The sequence below is a fragment of the Uloborus diversus genome, unplaced genomic scaffold (assembly GCF_026930045.1).
Source record: "Uloborus diversus isolate 005 unplaced genomic scaffold, Udiv.v.3.1 scaffold_12, whole genome shotgun sequence".
Classification (NCBI taxonomy): Eukaryota; Metazoa; Arthropoda; class Arachnida; order Araneae; family Uloboridae; genus Uloborus; species Uloborus diversus.
The window spans coordinates 7266573-7289623 of record NW_026557876.1 but is presented as its reverse complement, the minus strand read 5'-3'; the positions used below and the strand labels follow the sequence as shown (position 1 = coordinate 7289623).

The 23051-nt window shown below is 37.9% G+C and overlaps 1 protein-coding gene across 1 annotated transcript in view; it reads left to right on the top strand.

Moving 5' to 3' along the window:
* Positions 1–23051, top strand: part of LOC129232451 (zinc transporter foi-like) — a 49646-nt gene that overhangs the window by 4829 nt on the left and 21766 nt on the right. The window contains exons 3-5 of the mRNA XM_054866596.1: positions 5504–5809; positions 8230–8399; positions 22741–22935. Coding sequence (XP_054722571.1) covers positions 5504–5809; positions 8230–8399; positions 22741–22935 — 671 coding nt within the window. The remainder of the gene's footprint in view (positions 1–5503; positions 5810–8229; positions 8400–22740; positions 22936–23051) is intronic.

Genomic DNA, 23051 nt, shown 5'->3' with positions numbered 1-23051 from the left:
CTGCCGTGTTTCCACGTTATGATAATCAAGAAGCGAATTAAACATTGCGCTCTGCTCTTGCTATCAACCCTATCGTTGCCAATACACGTGAGTAAAGACGCGAATTAAATATTTTACTCTGTGAATGACAACAGTGAATGGCATTCCATCATTTGTGATGTCATCGGCAGAAGCATAAACAATAAAAGCGCACCGATTTAAGTAATTTTTTAAAAAAAATATTAAACTCAGTCAAATCATTTAAAAAAATGGTCAGATTTTATGTTTTTAAACATGTTCTTTCAGAAAAAAATACTTTAAAAATTTAGGAAACAACCCCATTATCCCTTCTCTCATATCGTTTTCGAGATAGACATGCGAACTCCGCGGTTCTCTACCAGGAGGAGCTGCAAGCGGTGTCCCCTGATGATAACACGTAGCCTTTTTACGATACTTAGAGACCACATTTATAAATAGCTGCAGTTTTCTTTATTGTTGACCAGACGTTTAACTAAAGCTAATCTTCACTATATGCGTGGTCTGATGTCATTTTGTTCAGCAATAATTTTTTTTCTGTCTAAGTAAATGTAGTCAGGTTGGCTAAGTAGGTGTAGGGCTAGGGCAGAACTACATGTAATATATCAACAGCACAGTCATGCCATCCAGAGACCGCAGTTTTGTCCTTGTTATGAGCTCACCAGTCCGGAATGGAAAATAAACGAGCTGGAGGCAGATGCGATCTCATTGAAGCTGAGAGTGCCAACAAACTGGTAGCTGAAGTAAATTTTGCACACCTTCAACTCGTCACTTCAGCTACCAGTTTGTTTCCACTCTCAACTTCAATGCGATCGCATCTTCGCATCTGCCCCCGGCTTGGTTATTTTCTACCAGTGGTACCCGCACGGCTTTGCCCGTAGTAGAAAATTAAAGGGTCATTTGGTTAGCCTGTATATTTTAAAATAATGTATGGTGAATTTCTCGCCAATTGGCTCGCCCATGTTACGGTTCCACGTTATGATAACTTGGCAATTTACTCGTCCGTGTTATGATAATTTTGCGCCGGGAAATGTTCTTAAAATTGGTTTACAAAAACAACAAAATCGAATTTTCAAAAAATCGCTTCGAGGTGCACACTTTCATGCTACGAACTAATTTTGTGCCATGTTTCATGAAAATCTGCCAAACGGTCTAGGCGCTATGCACGTCACAGAGATCCTGCAGATATCCAGACAGACAGAGAGAGAGAGAGAGATCCAGACAGAGAGACTTTCAGCTTTATTATTAGAAAAGATTTCAGACTAGTGAGTCCATAACAAAGACGAAACCGCAGTCTATGGATATCATAACCGGGCTGTCGGTATGTTGCACAGGGTGTTCCAAAAATGAGTGATACATTTAAAAAATCAATAAAAACTAAACGGACAGCTATAGAAATATACCGTTTGTTGCATTTTGCTTGGGACAACAGTAGATTTTCAGACAGATGAACTTTCAAAATTAGTTACAACGTTCCTCAACAGATGGCGCTGCAAGTACTTAGAAGAGGCTGCAGGCGAGGCCTTCGAGATAGGAAGGCCATCCAACTAGCAAATGACGTCATCGTTTGTCGATCCACAATGATATTGGGAAGGGAGCACTTCGATTAATATTTTGGTTAAATAAAACTATTTGGTTTATTTATTATTGTCTTCTATTATTTTAGTAGCATTACAAGTTCTACTTTTTCATTTGAAAACATAAAAAGGAACCGATAATCATACATTAAAAAATACACTGAGCTTAATTCATAGTATTTTACATAAAAACATTTATAAGTCTTACAAAGTATTCAAATAACTACACACGATTTTATTTTACAATCATATTAAAACAAAGTGATAAATAAACACAGTTTTATTTTTCATTAGAAATTGTTTTTTAACTTATCGCATTTTAACTACTCGTATATTGTATTGAAACATTAAGTCTTAAGAAGTATTCAAATAAATAAATGAACTTTCATTTTACAATTACATCAAAACAAAAAATAATATTACTATTGTATTTGAATAAGAATTAAATGAAATTTTAAAAAATAAATAAACATTTTTACTTAAGTAAACGGGAAACATGACTGCAATATGTTTCAAAGACATAACATCAAATTAAAGTACATAATACCAGATTATTAATGTTAACTTAGCTGAGCAAATTTATGCTTTTCAAAAGATGTGAATGCTTGGGTGCCATCCCCCAAAGTAGACGGTGCCCTACCCCCTTCAATTATGAAAACTTCAACCCTCCCCCTCAAAAAAAAAAAAAAAATCTCCATCTCCCTTAAAATTTCAAGGGTACAGTTATTTATAACTATAGCCGTTGAAAAGCTATCATTACTATAAGACTATGATTCCGACCCCCCCCCCCCCTTCGGTGGGCACTCTCGAAAAATTACACAGGAATTCAACTTGAAAAACGTTAATTAAAGAATGAATAATACAACATCATGAATACCGTATGTTGTACATCCAAAAAATGTATTCAATATCTAAACAGCCTTTTTTTTTTGGAATTCGGCTACTTTTCCATTTTTAGCTTTTTCTGCTGCTAATGATTCTTGTGTGTGGGGGGGGGGGGGGCTTTAATAGTTCATCATTTTAGGCTTTTGAAAAATTATTTTAAAAAGCATTAATTGATGACAAAGTAACCTTTTTCAAAAAACTTTTCATAGAATGACCATTTTAGCAACTTTCTTTAATACTTAAAACCTCATATATGTTAAATTTAGATCAACATTTTGCTGAGTATGCTCTTTTAGGAAATAAATGTGACAGTTTTGTGACAGGGGGAAGGGAGGGGATAACAAGAAGTGTGACATCACGCGTTGTTTATAACAATATGCTCATGTTGAACAGCGTTACATGTAACAAGGAGGAGGGGGGGGGATTTGTTTAAAAGTTTGCAAAAAACTTTATAGACAGCCCCTTAATTCAATTTATGTTACAGTTTCAGAGTTCCTGAAAGCTTATTAACAGAAAACCCAAGGAGTTCAGAAAAATATGTAGTTCAAGACATTTTGCCCTTTTTAAGCATAAACAAACAAGCATAGAGCATTTGGCAAAAACACGTTGTGTATCCACTGCTCAAAATTAATCTTTCGCAAGCCCAGAAATTATGAATACCATTAACTTAACCACAATGTGTGCATAAATATCATAAAACTTAAAGACAACAGTGAAAAAAAAACCATATATTTTTCTTTTAATTTACGCACAGAACCAGCTTGTTTGAATAACATTGCAGGGGCGTAGTTGGGGGGAAATGTTTGAGTATCGAACCCACGACCTCCGGCGTTCAAATCTAATCTTCTATCTCAGAACTACGGAAGCCCATCAAGGAATGTTTTTTGATCAAAATAACACATGCTAGCGTATGAAAGAATTTAATCGAAACCGAAAATATAAGATTAGTTCAGTTAAAAGCTTGTTTCAATAAACATGTTTACATATTAACTGAATATCAACACCAAGTTACGTTGCTTCTGATAGCAACAAGTATATTTGAAGAAAATTTTGACATATGTATATTGTCAGCTTGGAAAATCCATTTCGAATAAATGCGTGAACAAAGTTGAAAAAAATAAAGAAATAAAAAGTTGCAAGTTAACCGTTTCAAATATTAAAGCAGTATACTGAAATTACAAATTACAGACAAAGATATCAGAAAGGAACGGACAATTGTTTGTGTAATAGAGGAAAAGTTAAGTAACCTTAACTGCATGACCTCAAAAGCATAAAATGTAAATTTGTTTATCTGAGAAAAGTACTTACCTCCGAACTTTAAAATTTATTCCATGAGGAGTCCAACTTTTTTCTTCGCATGCAGGTTGTTCGGAAGCGGAAATCGCTGACTCATTTTCACTCAGCAGACACTTAAAACTTATACTATACATATATATATATATATATATATATTAATTGCCTTTACATTCCGGTACGTGGAAAGGAAGAGATAAATCCAACAGAATTGTATTCAAAAATGTGCATCCGAAGTTACATATTTCCTATTTCATCTATATCAACCAGAGCAAGCAACACTACTAGTTACACTGGTAAACTGCACTACTTTCAAAGTTTCGCGCCAAGTTCATAGATCGACGACTGGTGGCGTAGCGAAGCGGGGGGGAGGGGAGTTGTCTGGCCTGTTATCACGTGGGTCTCGCTGCAGGTGTGTCTATCTGAAAATTTCCGGTCTTTCCAAGCATATCGAAAATAAACGGTGCATTTATGTCGTTGCCAGTTTAGTTTTTATTGATCTTTCAAATTTACCCGTCATTTTGGCGATCTTACAGTCTGCATTTTCTTTTATACCTTTCAAATACCTGCAGCGCCATCTGTTGAGGAACACTGTAACTAATTTTGAAAGTTTGCCTGTCTTAAAAGTTACTGTTGTCCCAAAGCATAATGCAACAAACGGTATATATCTATCGCTACCCGTTTACTTTTTATTGATTTTTCAAATGTATCAGTTATTTTTGAAACACCGTGTATGTTGCATTTTGCGTTGAAAGTTCCTGATTTATACCAGAAACGTGAGTCGTTTTCATTGGGAATGTTTATGAATTCCCCAGAATCATTAATTTTAGTGAGGTTACTGACCCTTAGCGGGAAACGTTCCTTTTTTTTTTTTTTTTTTTTGAGCAATCACGATTGCTTATTGTTCTTACTTGACTGTCCTTGGTGTTACGCTGATTTTATTTTCCCCCCGCCTCACTCTGCAGCACCACCGTCGACCGGCTGCCTCACGATGCTGCTCCTCTAGCGAAAACCGTCTTCAGGTTGCGTCACTTGCCTACACGCACACGCATACATACACATATCTACACACACATACGCACACAAATACACACATACACGCACACGAACAAACACACCTACACATACACACAACTACCCACACATAAACATACCCGCCACACACAAACACACAACTACCCACACAAACACACAACTACCTACACACAACTATCCACACATACACACAACTACCTACACACAACTATCCACACATACACACAAACACACAACTACGTACACACATATACACGCACACGAACAAACACATACACAAACACACCTGCACATACAAACAACTACCCACACATAAACATACCCGCCACACATAAACACACAACTACCTACACACAACTATCCACACATTCACGCACACTCACACATACGCACACACACATACATACACACTAACAAACACATACACACATGCCTACACACGCATACACATACCCCCCACACACAAACAAGCATACCCCCCCCACACACAAACAAGCATACCCCCCCCACACACAAACAAGCATACCCCCCCCCCCACACAAACACGCACGCCTACATACACACACACTCGTGATTGCGAAAAACATAATTTGAATTCAAGATGTCAAAGTTCAAATTATTATTATTATTATTATTTTTTTTTTTTGTACTGTTCCTCTTATTTTGAACTCACCCGTTGCTCTCTGTTCTCTTTTCAGGAGAGAGCCACACAGATCATAATTATCCCGCAAAGCCGAAAGCTTTCACCTCAGACAAGGTCAAACAGAACCATTCGCACAAGAGCCACCACCACAACGGCACCGACGACTCTGACGAGCACACGGACGACGAGAACCCCCATGACGACCAAGTGGAAGACGACGACCATCATCAGCATCACCATGCAAGCGAGGACGAGCACGACCATCATCGGCACGGCGAGGAGGAGCGTCGCCATGGCAACATCATCTCTTGCAGAGACAAAGCCGATTCGTCGTCGGGGGACGGACATGCAGACGAAGATGGTACGGCGCCATCTGCCGATTTTCATCAGCACTTCTCGCCAGACACACCAGCTATATCAGGAAAACGTGAGTTTTTAATATTTTCCCAGCCCTAATGGGGTCGTTTCCAAAATTTAAAAAGTATTTTTTTCTGAAAGAGCATCCATGCTTAAAAACATAGGATCTGACCCTTTTTTAAATAATGTGATTAAGTTTGCTATTTTTAAAAAATTACTTCAACCGGTGCGCTTTCATTGTTATCGCTTCTGCCGATGATATCACAAATGATGAAATGCCATTCACTGTTGCCATTCTCAGAACGTAATATTTAATTCGCATCTTTATTCACCTCTATTGGCAACGATATGGTTGATAGTAAACGTAGAGCGCACTATTTAATTCGCTTCTTGAGTATCATAACGTGGAAACGCGGCAGACAGATGTGCCAAAAGTACATCATTTTTGACGTCATCAAGACCACGATTTGTTTTCAAAATCGGATATTTTAAAAAATGAATTGAAAAATAACTGTTGGGAAAATGTAAAAGTATTTTCTGGGTCCATGTTTTTTTTTTTTTTTGCTTATTCTATCAATTTCGGTGACAAAAAAGAAATAATGCAAATCAAGGGATGTGTACTGTGTTATATCGAAGCCAAGCTTCATAAAAACAAAGTAAAAACTTATCACAGTTATCAACCATTAACAGAATGTATTAAACAAAAATGAAATTCCATCTCTTTTAAAAGATAACATTCGTGTTATATCAAAACCATGAAGTATTGAATTCAAGCTTCGTACCGTGCAATATCGGAAACCGTGTTATAATAATAGCAAATTTGGTACTGTGTAGTATCAAAACGAAACTGTGCTGTAGAAGTGTAATGTTAAGCGTAATTCAGACATTATCCGTAAGGCCGACTTTTTCTCCCTAAAACCAGTTTTTGGTCGCCGTTGCCATGACAGCTAGCCGTATTGAACGGAACCCGTCAACGTGACGAGAAGCTTGATATTTGACATCCGTGAGTCGCATTTCATTGGTCTACACAAGATGAGCAGTGTCTCACTATTGGGTGAGAGCACTGTCATGTGTTTTTCGTGCGTTCGCAACATGTGAATGCTTCTCCCTTTTCGGAAAACGTACGTCTGTCTGCTTTTAGGGCTGTTGACTTATCGGCCGTCCGTCCCGTCCATCCCGTTTTTTGACGTGACGAACTGCCGAGGAAATCAGACTATCATTCACATACGGTCGCCGCACATCAATCACGTGGCTGAAATCACCCGCCAGGGAGAAGAGCGCGCTGATGGGCGGAAACCAATGAAATGCCGTCCTACTTTTGACGGCCATCAGATATCAAGGCTCTTCTAATCGAAGCCGGTCCCGTCCGAGATGGCTTGCTGTCATGGCAACCAGCAAAGAAAACCTGTTTCGGGAGGAAAGGGATGTGATGGACGGAACGGACGGCCGATATGCGAACAGCCCCTTAGGGCTGTTGACTGATCGGCCGTCCGTCCCGTCCACCTTTTTTTTTTTTTTTTGCCGTGACGAACTGCCGACGAAAACAGGGTAGCATTCACATACGATCGCCGTATATCAATCATGTGGCTGAACTCACACACCAAAGAGAAGACCGCGCTGCTTGGAGGAAGCCAATGAAAGTCTGTCCTACTTTTGACGGTCGTCAGATATCAAAGCTTTTCTGTTCGAAACCGATCGCGTCCGAGATGGCTTAACCAGCAAACCTGTTTCGGGTGGAAAAACTTGGGACGGACGGCCGTAGTGTGAACTGCCCCTTACGTGGCGAACGTAATGTGCGGACGATGTCTGAATTACGCTTTATACTAGGGACGCTGTACACTGTAAAAAAAATCCGTAAAATTTACAGAAAAAAACTGTCAGCCAGGACGCCAGTTTTCTTCCGTTTATTTTACAGAAATCTTCCGTATTTTTATTATTTATTCAAGCTGATTTATTATTTTATGAAGATTAAAAAATGAAACTATACTTTTATAAATACATTTCAATATTTACTATACTACTACGAAATACTTGTATACAAAGGTAAATTTCCGAATATGCCTCTGTAACAGATGACCAAAAAACATAATAATAAAATATTGATTAGGATGCAATGAGATGGAAGTTGCAAACGATTTAAGACTTACTCGCTTTAAATAAATATAAGATCAAAAACTCGAGCACGAGAACCAAAATCCCAAACACGCGGGCGAAATTTCGAAGATCCGAAGAAAACCAAAGTATAACCGGTTACAGATTCAAAAAAAACAGAGAAATCCTGTATTTTATTACGAACAGTTTTTTTCTGTAAAAAATACGGATAACTTCTTCAAAATTTACAGTTTTTTTTTACAGTGTACTTAATTTCTAGACTTTCAACTATCGATTCTTCTGAACGTGATGTTTTTTTTTCCCCCTGAACAGAGTGGTTGTACGCCTCGCTGGCAGTGGTGGCCATCAGCCTGTGTGGTCTGATCAGTGTGGCCGTCATCCCCATCATGCAGAAATGGTTCTACCAAACCCTCCTGCAGTTCCTGGTCGGGCTGGCCGTGGGGAGCCTCTCGGGAGATGGCCTCCTGCACCTCATGCCGCACGTAAGTCACGTTTTTCTACTCGATCCCGCAGTCGAGCTCCAACTATCCGGACCCTGAAAAATCGGAATTGCCGATTATATGAATCGCTTTCTGAACTTCTGTTTTCGGCTGCCGACCGTCGCACAGTGGGGCGAAAATGCCAAAAAGCGCTTAAAAGTGTTTTTAAACCTCTCTCGCTTATTTGTTTACTCAGGCATGTTATAATGGATTTTTCTCGGTTTGTTTGGGCTCAAAGTCCAAAGATCGCAGGTTTACGCAGCTAATTCCTTTTCAGGGTATTTCTACAGACCATTGGTGACTAATTAATATTAATTTCTAAGAGGACATAAGAGGACATTTTTTTATAGAGCGTTTTAAAAAAAATAACTTTGAAATCCCCAGTTTTCGGTTTTGATCAAAACCAACTATCTGTTTGAATATTCGATTATTCTTTATTTTTGTTCTTTTACTATCGTCGGACACGAGAGAAATTAAATATACCCGCCATTAATAAGAAAAAAATATATAGATTGCTTCAAAGCAATATGTTTAAATCCCCTTCATTCATGGTTCTTCACCTGCTAAAGGTTATCTTTAGCTTTGTAGTGGACGAAGAGCTCTAAAATTCTAGTTCTGATTGCCTAAGATATAGGCCTGTGCAAATATATCAATCCGCAATTGATTGAATATAGAAAAAAAATTACCCTTTTAAGCGGTTTTTGTCGTTTTCGTCCCACTGTGCGTCGGTTGGTGGCCAGCCCTTTCATTTGATTTTGGCGCTGTTCGCACCAGGGTTCGCCAATATATCACGATATACCGGGTGTTCCGTTTTAACCATAGACTAATAATAAGAATAGACCGAGCTATGGCAACCCTTTTGCTGCTCATAAACCAAACCATGTGACTGGTGGATATCCTAGCAACAGCGGGCGTTGATCGTAGCAGACGATCAACGCCAACGCGAAATAAAATAAATAGAATTGATGGAACACGGAAGAATGATCTTTCATGGAGTCCGATTTGTAAATTTGTTATTCGAAGTTGTAAATATTTTGTTAATATAGTGAGTTTTTCGTTTAGATAGTACTGTGCACTTTCTTTAGTCAATTTCAATAACTCTCTAAGCAATTAAAGATGCAATCGCCCAAAAAAGAATCGGAAAACGGTAAGATTTTTACCTACAGTTTCAATTTAAGATACCGATTAGAACATTTTTGCGTTAACGCAAAACGTTTGCGCCATTACGTTCACGCCAACGCTGACGTAGCAGTTCCGAATGAAATAAAAGTTACTGAAAACTGTGATCAAAAACTAATTACTAATGTCAAAATAATTCATAACTAAAAGAAAAACAGTTCAATCTCTGCACCTGGAAAAAATTATAATGAAAACATATTGCGTCTTAAAATACATGTCGAGTGCCAAACTATAGATAATGCTGCCATCTAGCAACCATGCTGCCAAAGTCTTCGCCAAGCCCTTCCACCAGTCACATGATACATCTATGAACCAATTTTCTTCATCAGCAAGAATGAGAAAGCTCGGTCTACTCTTATTATTAGTCTATGGTTTTAACCTGCAAGACCTTTATTTTCGCAACCGTTAGTCCTAGATGTATACCTCCAATTGCAATAATGTTCAAAATCAGATGCAGGGTTAAAATATTGTTAAACGTTCGTGATACAACTTCAAACTTTCTTGAAATGACGACACAGGTCTTGATAAAAAACACGGGAGATTTATTTACAGCTATGTACAGGAAGCGTAGTTACAACCGCTAAATCAATCATCAGCAATTAAACAGATATCAATTAACACCGTAAACTCAACGGGTTACACACGTATTTACATCCAAATACGCAAAAATACAGCTAAAAGGCTTCACAAAACAGAGCTAATACATGCTACCGTGGCTATTTATAAATCTCGAACGAGACCTCTCAAATATTCCGTAAGATTCCCGAAGTTTCCTTCTATTTTCTTTTTATTCATTCACAAGCCTTATCAATGAAAAAAAAGGCGGACCGTACACTTCAGTCGAATGTTAGGGGGTTGTATGTACCAGGCCCGTGTCCAGTATTTCATAAAGGGAGGGGTTGAAACCTTTTCCCTTTGTAACTTACGTTGTCTCAAAGGAAAACTAATTACGCGTGTTGAATAATGAATAGTTCATTTTAGTTCGATAACTAGGCTTTTTTTTTTTTTATACGTTTTGCGTTTTTTTTTATGAAATCTTATTTGTACAGTTGAACATTTTGTAAAAGCACACATATTTCTTTTATGCCACCTCATTTTCCTTCTTTTTTTTTCTTTTGTTTTTCCATCAAATAACATTGAACAGGAATTGAATGAAAATAAAAATTTCACCCAAAAAAAAAAATGCTGTTTCGCATAGAAACATTTTTCTACAGTGTGAAACGACTAATTCATCCAACACTAAAGGCGTACCATAAAAAAACAAAAAGCAAAGTAACCATTTTCCCTGATCCTAAGTTTTTTTGGGGGGGGGGAGGGGCTACGTCATTGTCTAATATTCTTTTAAATAATTTTCCCCTGCATGCTTACAGCATTGCCGGACTCTCCGACTATTCCATTTTTTCAGGCACTTAGAAGCGAAAGTGCTTGGGAATCCTACAATTGAGGAAAATATTAATTGTTAAAGTTGGGAAAATATTAAAGAGGGTGAATACTGTATCAGAGTTTAACTCTAAAATTAATTAAAACTTAAAATACGTTTTGGAAAATCGTTTACTGATTCATTGATTTTTTTTTTCAATGGGAGGGGTTTAACCCCTAAAACCCTCCCCTTGGACACGGCTCTGGTATGTACATAAGGGTGGGCCGAAAAAACTTTTTTTGGAAATCTGTTTTTGGATAGTGCGGAAAAGTTGCTATATGGACCCGTTATTACCCATAAAAAATTTCGCTAAATTTGTTTAATATTTAGCCGGCGCTATTTGACCTTGAAAAACTGAAAAAAAGGACAAAAATGCACTTTTTTTCAAAAAAAAAAAAAAAAAAAAAAAGAGGGGGGGGGGCAAAAATAAAAGTTTGAAGCTAGTTTCAACAAGCATTAGAAGTATCTGTCAGTGCATTAGTTGAAATCCTCAAAGATTTTTATACATTTCGTAGAATATTTAGCTACGCTCCTTTAAGACTGAAACATTGGCAAAATGAAAAAAAATAAAATAAAAGTAGTTTCGAAATAAGTAAGTACTGAAATGTTACGCAATACGTTACCTAGAAAAAACAGTGAAAATTCAATCAATTTTATGCGACATTTGTACGCCAATTTTAAAAAATGCACACACTCAAATAAAAAATAGTTACATAAGATGCTAATTTTTTAATCTTTGGTTCCAGTAGTTTCTTCGGGATAATAAACGGCGTTCAACTACTTCTATTATTCCTAAGATTATTTTATAACTATTTTATATATATTTGACAAATAGAGCCCTTGAGTATTAAAAAAATGTGAATCCTCTGAAGTCCTTTAAACTGATTAATGAATTGAACGCAAGTATTCTTCTTTAAGAAATGCTGTAATTCTACACCTCCACAGCTGAGAGTTAAGCAATTAAAGGGGTCCTCTCTTGCGTCCAATGTCCACAATGAGTTGCCACTGAGGCATCTTATACTGGAATTGGACGGTTGCACAAAGTGGCCACATTCATATTCTGGAGCCATCGAACAACTTCTTAGAGATTGTAAAAAAATCCGGTCAAATTTGATAAAATTGACTGCAATCTTCTGGTTTTGGACATGGAAGATATAAAAAATTTAAGTATTGAACAACAATATTTGTATAGAATCTGTCTTGCCGTAAAAGATGGTCAGTTGTCCTTCAAGCGTGGCTGACAGTAGCCGAGGCAAATTCAGTCAGTCATGCGCGATGGCTGACAACTGCAAACCATTTGTTAGGCTTGTATATAGGCACTCCAACTCCATCAGAAAATCTTACAATACTTGTAAAGTATCTAATGTTAGTTTATGCTCCAATGTGGTTTGAAATAAAAATAAAACCGAACTGCCAGTACGGCGCCCAACATGTTTGGAAAATGATTTCTCTTGGAAGGCAGTTTCCAGACAACGTTAAGGAGATAATTTTCAAAGTTCTCTCAAATAACGCATATTTCCTGAATTATCTTGAATAGCTACTGTCGACAATGTTGTTTGACTCAAGAAAATACATTCGGGAATTAGCTGTTAGAGGCATTCTAAACTCTAGAAATAAGAAGACGAAGAACTCGGATGGTGTACGATTTTTTGAGCGTCCTAAACTCCATTTTGAAGCCGTTGATTATGTTGATTTAGTTGATTGGGCAAACTGTGTTGTAACAGAGCCAACTCTTACAATGCATCTAAAAGACCAACAATGGAAAGAAATGTGCAAAGAACATTCTACAGAGTTTACTTTCGAGAAATTTCCCTGCCACACGCAAGCTGTGAAACGTTGTGTGAAACTAATAACCGAAGCTGCAATAAAAGTTTGTGGTGAAACTGCGCGAGATGGATACATTCGTGCAAAACTTCATGCTAGGAAAGAACTTCCATCATTTGATAACAAGGGACAATATTATTCCAAAAAGTAATATTCATTATGCATGAGGTATTATAAATCAAATTTGAAGATTTCTTTTTTAAAATTTTATTATCTATATATGTAATTCTAGAAAATGTATAATACTATTACGTGATAATAATTACTGTGATTAATAGTGCTATTTAATTAATTAGTCTATGATTTAATTTTGAAAAATTATTTTCACATTGGTTTTTAAAGAAATTCAATATTTTTTCATTTTTTCTCCAATTTTTAATGTTGGAAAGGAACGGTTAAATCCTCATTAAAATCAATTATACATTTTATGCGCTCGAACTGGCTCATTATACAACATTTTCGGTGCATTCCAGCAAAATATTTGGAATTTAGTTTTTTAAAAAAAATTTCGACAAAAATTCATTTTTCTCTTTTTTTACGGTTTTTCAATGTCAAATAGCACCGGCTAGATATTTTTTAATATCCAAGAAATTTTTTGTGAGTGCTAACTAGCTCACTACGCAACTTTTGCGCGCTATCCAAAAATTGATTTCAAAAAAAAAAAATTTTTCGGCTTATTTCGGCCCACCCTAATGTACATTACAAGAAACTATTTACAGGTTACGTTACTACAATAGTTTTAGATGAAAGATAATGGAATAAACGCTCAATTTAGCCAGACTTCAACAAATTAATCATAAAAATAATTACTATTTACAGAATTTGTAACATTATTGAAAGTTTGAAGCAAAAGCAAAAGTGAGTCAAAAAATACAAAGTTTAACTTTTTATACGGGCCCCAGGTCCCCTAACTTATATTCAAGGAAATAATTTTAACACATGCTACCCTATACCTACTTATTCAATAATATATATATATATATATATATATATATATATATATATATATATATATATATATATATATATATATATATATATATATATATATATATATATATATATATATATATAGTAGTTAAATTTTTGTAGCAACTTTTTTGGTAGAGACTGGGGAAGGTACGAAACTTTAAGCAAATTCACTCCTTATTATTTAGTTTTTCCTTTGCAGTATATTTTTCTTGCTGCTACCGATTTGCTTACATCTGCAAAAAATCCCCATTTCACTTTAAATTTAGTATTCATGTCAGGGGCGTAGCTAGGGAGGGGGGTTTTGGGACACAGCATACATCAATTCATCCACCTCCGAATAAGGGACACCTTTATTTAAGGGACAAAATTTCTGGTCCCCTTAGTGTCCCTTATTGAGAGGTTCTACTGTATATATAAAAGAAGTAACTCCCCCCGAAAGTCGGGTCTAGCCACGCCTCTGATTCATGTTATTTAAAAGAATAGTTTAATAATTCTGTTGTGAAGATATGTCGCTGGTGAACCATCTGTATACCTCCAGCGGAACTCCTGTGTTTTTTTCTTCGAAGGTAGGCAAGTATGTAAGTGATATTAAAATAATGATTGTGCTTTTGAAAACAAGATCTTTCCGTTGGAAACTGGTTAATGAATTAATTATTGGGTTTCAAAATTCTACAAGAATCAATTAGTAGGGGTAAAAACGGTAAGGGCTGCATTAAGGGAATAATGGAGTGATAAGATTTTTCATACTATGCGACAAAACCATAAAGTCTTCATCATTCCGTGCTTCTCCTCACACAAGCGAGGTGGTTATCTCGTGGGAAAGCCTTTTTATGATTTACGTCACGATTAGTGAAGTCTTAGGTTTTTTGGTGAAACAATGTTCAACTGGCTACAACGGAGCCTCTTCATCAGTGCAAAAAGCTCACCAACACAACCGAAAGTCGCGAGAGAACTGACAACAACCATGTGGACAGCGGTATTTATACCAAAGAGTGCCAACCAATAGGAATTCAGGACGCGACGAAAAACGACCAGTCAGTGAACGATGTGTCAACACCGGGCTCAGAGCAAGGGGTAGAGACGTATTTTCGGGAATAAGCGCCGCGGCGCATACAAGAAAAAAAAAGGAAAAAAATTGCAGGTGCGGCGCATATAACGGGTGCAGCGAATACAATGTCCTTTTTTTATTTTCAAATTTAAAAAAAAGTTCTAAGTTTTAAAAAAAAGTTGAAAATGCTGCTGATAGATGGCACCAGATCGTTTCCTCTCATTTTATGAAATCTTTCGACCTTGGGCGACAAGTAAAGCAAAGAGGGGGGAAGGAAGGTGCGTCAGCAATTGTACGTGTTTCACTAAGGAGAGAAATGCTTATTCACGTGCACGAGCAAGCCTTATCGCGTCAGAGCGGAGGGGTCAGGAAATCCTTCGACCTTAGGCGACAAGTAAAGGAAAGAGGGGGGAGGGACGGAAGGTGAGTCAGCGATTGCACGTGTTTCACTGAGGAGAGAAACGCTGATTCACTTGCGTGAGCAAGCCTTATCGCATCAGAACGAAGGGGTCGAGAGGTCCTTTGACCTTGGGCGACAAGTAAAGCAAAGAGAGGGAGAGGGAAGGTGAGTCAGCGACTGCACTTGTTTCACTGATTAGCGAAACGCTGATTCACGTGCGCAAGCAAGCCTTATTGCGTCGGAGCAGAGGGGTCGGGAAATCCTTCGACCTTGGGCGACAAGTAAAGCAAAGAGAGGGAGAGGAAAGGTGAGTCAGCGATTGCACGTGTTTCACTAAAAACCCCTGGTTTCCTAGAAGCAAAGGCGCCAGTCTTCGGCGTCGCTCTCCGCCGAAGAGAAAACTTGATTCTTCTGCGCATGCGCGCCCGAGCTAAATCGACGTGGTGTATCGCCACGTCGGAATCAACTTGACTTTGATTTCAGCGTCAAGCGTGAGATCTACGCCGGTGTAATCCAATCAAAATGTCGCTAGATTTTTTCCCAGAGGAAACATTTATTGAGATGGTTCAGCTGAATCCTGTGCTATATAACGTATCGAAGAAAGGACACAAGGACCAACTAGTACTAGCAAAAGAAAACTACTGGAAAGCAATTTCAGAATCGATAAATGTTCCAGGTAATTTTAAAAGTTAACAATTATATTTAAAAAAAAACTGTTTTCATGTCTAAGAAAATGAACTAAATTCATTATTCTGTAAACGATGCACATAATTTGATTTTCCCTGCCCCTAAATAAGAATATGTGATCAAAGGAAATACAGGAATTAAAGTTCACAATTGTTTTTATTTAATGTTATTAGTTCTTCATTTTCTTCCTCTTCCAGCAGCAATGCTGTAATAAGACGTTTTTTAGTTGCAAGATCCATTTCTCGTTTTGTCTCTCGATTTGTTTCAGTTTTGCAACGAAACTGCTCTCCTCGCGAAAAAAACTCGTTCAGATTTCCCGCGCGCGATTGGGGTTGCATAGGAATCCACTTTGGCGTAGCTCCTCGCTGCTCTTCAACTCGTCGCACGCTGACGTCGACGATGGGCGCGGTTAACGCGACCTAGGAAACTAGTGCTTAAAGAGAAACGCTGATTCACGTTCACGAGCAAACCTTATTGCGTCGCATGGAGGGGTCAGGGAGAGGGGGCAGCAAAAGTACTGCTAAGGGAGGGGGACGGATGTACAGTTTTGTAAAGGCAAATTACCGCCCCCTCACAAAACTGGGTTGCTGGGGTTAGTCAAGCAACCTAATTGAAAACTTGTCTCAAAGCTCTAATTTTATTATTCACCCACATCGTCACGTTGCATCTTTTGCTGTCGTTCGTGCGTTCTTGGTTTACCATTTTTACGGAATTTTTTCAGAGTTGCTTTTCAAATGGCTCCTAAGCGATTGAAAAATTATACTGCAGCCTTTAAATTTAAGGTAATAAAGGCAGAAGCAATTGGAAATCGTCTTGCTGCCAGAGAGTTTGGCATTGACGAGAGATGTGTTTGCCGTTGGAAACCGGATGAATAAAACATCGAATGTGATGGCCAATCGAAGGGATGCCGAAGGCAAAAAGTGCAAAATGGGGATTTTTAAAAATCTTTCATTATCGTTGATTAAAAATACTAACCAGAAATTTTTTTTTTTTAATTTAATCCAGCTGTCCATACTACTGATTGTGTTTTAAAGTTGTTTAATGTTAGGTGCGCCCTTATGGAGCGTGCGGCGCTTACACCGGGTGCGGCACATGCATTAATTTTTTTTTCGAGAATATATTACGATACGGCGCTTATTCCCGAAAATACGGCAATCGGAAGCCAGGACACAAAACCAGTTTTGTGTTATGTTTCCCCTTTAAAAAAAGGGAGAATTTTTACTTGTATAACGTACACAGCAGATTACAATTTGATCTAGATACTTCGTATTTGCTTGGCAGAAAGGCAGAGTACCTGTATGTTTTTTATTCAGTTATTATAACAGATTGCGCCACTGATAGCACTTGTTCTTTAAATTGAATAACACTGCTACCATCTATCGGCAACTTACTTAACTTACTGGATAGGTTGATTGCCTGAAATACAGACACAAAGATACAATATGATTTTCAGTAGAAAAGTTTTGTCTCCATTTTAAAGAAAAAAAAGCGATACATTTTCGTATAGGGTACTACATCAATTTCAGTATATTAAGATCTAATTTTATTTTAACTACCAGTAAAATTCATAATGTAACATAATTATATATTCTTTAAAGCTCTTTTCGTAATGTATAGCTTCTGTAGAAATTGAAGTAATTTCAAAAGTCTCTCTCTTGAGCTGTTATTTGAGGGACCAGATGTGAAGATTAAGTCCTCGAAACTGTTTTCCAACCACTTGGGGGGGGGGGGCACTTTTATGATTGGTCTGGTATTTTATACTAACTTCACCAAGTTTCGAAATTACTTCAAATGCAATTGAATTTAGTTCTTTGATGTCTAGAATTCATGCGTTCCGATAATATATTCCAAGTTAAGTTCTGTATCTTAGATAATTAAAAACTGAGCATATCTATGTATGTGTCTATGTATCAATGTATGTTCAAGTCTCTTCTCCCGAACGCCAGAAAAATGAGAATCGAGCCAGGTATCGATGGATTTGTAATTTTCCTGTCTTTATGTTTGGCTAATTAACCTAATCCTCCGATAATAATTAGTGGAGATATCAATTAAAAACTCTTAATTATGTGACACTTAAATTTCGACATAAAATCCGTTTTTTTCGAAGGCTTTCCTCCATTCAAATTATTATTCAATGCTTCATCTCAACTTTCCGTAACAATGCTTTTAATAAAATTTATAGCGCGAAGAAAATCATTGAAACGAAAGATCTGTTGCTTTTTTTTCCCTCGAATATGAACAAATAAAATTATGGCTTTTGTTTTAAAGGCTTTTCATTTAACGGGAGATTTAAAATGTTTACCTTTTGGTTATTTTTCCATAATCTGCTGCAAAATTTTACTGTTTTTTATTCTTTTTCTTTGTTCAGGCCTGATTGTTGAATACGCGTCATTTGACATCACTTTTATTTTCGAGGTAGACCGAGCAAAGCCGGGCGACGCAGCTAGTATTAATATCAAACTTTGTGTAACTCAACTGTATTTTCATTTAATTGCCAGCTTCAGCTATCCTAAGGGGCCACTCATTAACTACATAAGAATGATTTTGACACCGCACTCCCCCCCCCCCCCACGTGCATAGGCACGTAAGATTTTGAAAACCCCTCCCCCTATTCTTATGTAAGATTTTATTTCGGTTTTCAAAACAATAAAACGTTGTTTGAAAATGATCAGCGACCCTAAAGTTCCCAGTTTGACTTAAATCAAAGATTTCTATTTTTCAACAGATAAGTTATACTAGCTACGTCGCCCGGCTTTGCACGTTCCACCTCGAAAATGAAAGTTATGTCAAGTAACGCGTGTTCAACAATTACGCTTGAACAAAAAAAAAAAAAAAATCGGTAGTCCCATCACGAAAGTTCCTCTTTACGTCGTTTGCTGCTGAACTAGAACTACCGCGTTGTAACCAAGAGCATTCGGAAACACAGCTGTTCCACCAGGCTCCCCAGAGAAATTCCAGATACGTCATAACCACATCGATCGAACTAGAGCCCCTATAACTGGAGAGGCCGACGCATCCGCCATTTTGGAGCAAGCGTATAACAGGAAAAGCTACCTTTATTGGCAATCATTCGCTAAACAGGGAACGAGAGAGACACAGAGCAAAGGTGAGCATTGGCGAAATTTTGGAAACAGTTGGCGTCGTTTCTAGGTTGCCAGTCACTTCGCGGTCTATTATTTATCCATTTCTTTTTTCTTTCTGCATCTGCTGGAAATCTGAAGAGCTGAAATCCTTTTCTCGAGCTGTTTACACAATGAACAGCCGAACAACTACCCATTTGACTCCATTTAACACATGCCAAAGAAATGTAAACATCGGCAGCAATGCTATCGCTACGAAGCACTGGATCAAGTTTGCTCCAAAATCGCGGATGCATCGGCTCCTCTACTATAGGGGCCTTAGGTCGAACCACGTGGTGAACCGGTGAATTGTTTTCGAACGCAGCTCTGATAGCCAACTTTGGCGACTCGGACTTCATTCTTTGGCAGCCATTTTCAGTGAAATGGTCGACTGGCGACCACTTATCTACATAAAAATAAAAAAAATTGAAAAATTTTCGCAGTTACTGTTCTTTACCTGCCCAGAAACCATGCCTTGGAAAACAGAAAACTACTGCTTATTTTTACCAAAACAAGTCACGTTGTGACAACTTATATTATTACAAACTGAGCGTATGTAACTGTGTATGTATATCCAAGTTACTTCTCCCGAACGCCAATGATCTGACCATCGAACCAGGTATCGATGGTGTCGTAATCTCCCCGTCTTCATGTTCGGCTATTTAACATAATCCTCCGATAACAATTAGCGGAGATATCCATTAAAAACTAATAATTATGACGCTTAGATTTCGATATGAAATCGCTATTTTAGAAGGCTTTTCTCCATTCTAATTATTATTCAGTGCTTCATCTCAACTTTCCGCAGCAATGCTTTTATTGAAATTTGTAGCGTGAAGAAAATCATTATGAAAGATATGTTGCCATTTTTTTCTCGAATTTGAGCAAATAGAATTTTGGCTTTTGTTTTGAATTTTTCCTGTAATCGGAGGATATTTTCCTTTTTGGTTATTTTTCCGCAATTTGCCGCAAAATTTAACTGATACATTTATTTTATTTATTTATTTATTTATTGAGCAATCACGATTGCTTATTGCTTTTATTTGACTGTTTTGATGTGCTATCATTTTATTTTCCCGCCAGCACCCTCTGCCAGCACCACCGTCGACCGGCTCCTCACGATGCTGCTCCTCTAGCGAAAACCGTCTCCAGGTTACGTCCATATCCTACACACACAGGCATACATACAGAACTACACACACACATATACACACAAACACATACAGACACATATATCTACACACACATGCACAAACACATACACACACGCATAAATACAGACACCTACACATACACAAACACACACACACATACACACAACTACCCACACATTCATGCCTGCACACGGACACAAACACACATGCCTACGCACATATACACATCCCCTACACACAAACACATACCCCCCACCCCCACACACACACAAAACACACTCGCCTACACACACACACTCGTGATTGCGAAAAATATAATTTGAATTCAAGATGACAAAATTCACATTAATTTTTAATTTATTTACTAGTGTCACCCGCACGGCTTCGCCCGTAATAGAAAAATTAAAGGTCTTTTGGTTCGCTTGAATATTTACAAATAATGTATGGTGAATTTTCTCGCCAATTGGCTTGTGCCCACCTTACGGTTCCACGTTATAATAATTTCGTATCTCGCCAATTGGCTTGTGCCCATGTTACGGTTCCACGTTATGATAATTTCGTAATTTATGATAGTTTTTTTTTCTTAAAATTTGAATAAAAAAAGAATCACATCGAATTTTCGAAAAATCGCTTCGAGGTGCACACCCCCATGCTACATACTAACTTTGTGCCAAATTTCATGAAAATCGGCCGAACGGTTTAGGCGCTATGCGCGTCACAAACATCCTACAGATATCCAGACATCCTCCGGACAGAGAGACTTTCAGCTTTATTATTAGTAAAGATTTATTTATTTATTTTTTTTTGTTCAAGCCTGATTGTTGAACACGCGTCACTTGACAACTTTTATTTTCGAGATGGAACGTGCAAAGCCGAGCGAAGCAGACTAGTTTTACACTAAATTCGGATGCATTTTTATTCGAAGCATTGACAGTTGTACTTGCACCTAAATTATCTTTGCTAACACAGATGATTAAGTGCCGTTTCTAGTGTTTGTGATGTCGCCTCTTTTTAAGTTGAGATTTAGTGGGCTAGACACTAGACAGAAGCGATAATGGGCTGTTTATCATTTATCATTGCTCTCCTATCTTATCTTCCAGAACGTGTTTGTGTTGTTTCGAAGTTTGGGACTTCAAGTTGCCAGTCGGTCATTGTGTAAAAAAAGGTGTGTGCTGGGATTTTGAAATTTGGTTTTTTTTTTTGAAATTCTTGCGCGAAGCTTCAATTTGACTAAAAATTTTGAATGGAATATTTTTTTTTTTTTTTTGGTTAAAAAGTTAACAGGACTTTGGAGGGGGAAAAATGATGTAACGAAACAGAGACAATGCGTTTTCAAATAGTTGTTTGTTATTTAATGATTTTTTTTTTTTTGGGGGGGGGGGAGGGGGGGTATGTTTCGTTTCAACCCTTAAACTTTTGATTCGTTTGAGGACCCGAGAAATATTTACTGTGGCCATTTAGTTCCTCAATTGTACTTTTTTCCTTATAAAAGATAAATTGCAGTATCTTGATGGCATCTCTTTTCACCAGTTTTTGTACAAAGTCGGGAAAATGATTGTTACAAAAATTGCATCCTCATATGTATAATAGCGAATGATCGAGTAACGTTGACGTCATCAGCACTGAAACTCGCGCCACGGCATGGTAATTTGATAATATTTTTTGATAATGTTTTGACATTCAGGGAAAGGCTTTATTTTGACAAGGCTGAACTGGATCCGGTCACTTAACTGTTTTACTGGTAAGACAGTCATTTTAGGGGAATGAGGAATACAAAAAAGTGGTTGAAAATTAACACTATCCATTGGAGGGGGGATTTCAACCATCAAAATATCACCTAACAGGCGACTGCTTCGTTAAAATATAGATGAGTAGAAGAAATTTTCACCCGTCATATCTTGACGGGCGACTTTCTAGTTTGTAAATAAAATTAGAAAATAGTTAAGCATTTGTTGAGTTGTTAGATCGGCAGCGAAACTGATTGCTTGTTTTCCTATTTCCTATTCAGAGTCACAACTGACTACAACTGTATTTATGTCGAGGACTGCATACTAAGTGCCTTGCCTCCATTATTTTATATACCGATAGATGGCAGCACCATCACCGGATCGAACAGTTTATGAGAACTTAGAACTAGTTCAGGAGCTAATAGCTACCTGGTGCTAGCACCCCCAGAGGTATCGTTTCACTTGGAGGACATTGAGACCACGAGCATATTTAACGTCGCCCAGTCCCCTTTAATGACGACGGTGGGTCTTCGACCATCGAGGTTCGAACCCAGGACCCTCCGGCCCCGAATCCGACACTCTACCGATTGGGCTACCACAGCCCATTGCTTGTTTTAAAGAGCAGTATAATTTCACCGCCACTATTAGAATGATTTTTTTTTTTGTGAGAGAGATTTTCCCCCATTTGGAGCATTTTTGATTGGTTGAGCTCGGCGCCTTTTAACTCTGGCGCCGTCGTGCGCCGCACGACCTTGCGCATAGGGACGGCGCAGCCCTGCATGCAGCAATCATTACTTTGGCGATTTCTTTTCAGGCAATATTGGACGACGGGAATAGCCATGACCACAACGATGGAGAGGATCACCGCAACCACCGAGACAACCTCTCCATGGAAACGATCGCCATCTGGCGCTGTTTGGCAGCTCTGGGCGGCATCTTCCTCTTCTTCATTGCGGAACGGCTGCTTGGCGCGCTCACTACGTACAGAAGACAAAAGAACGACGCCAAGGTAAAGATAAAAATAAATAAAACCAGGGAACATTAAATACTACGTTCACAGTAAAGATAGGCTAAGTATATAAGGCCCCTATATATACGAGCCGACGCATCAGCTTAAGATCAGCC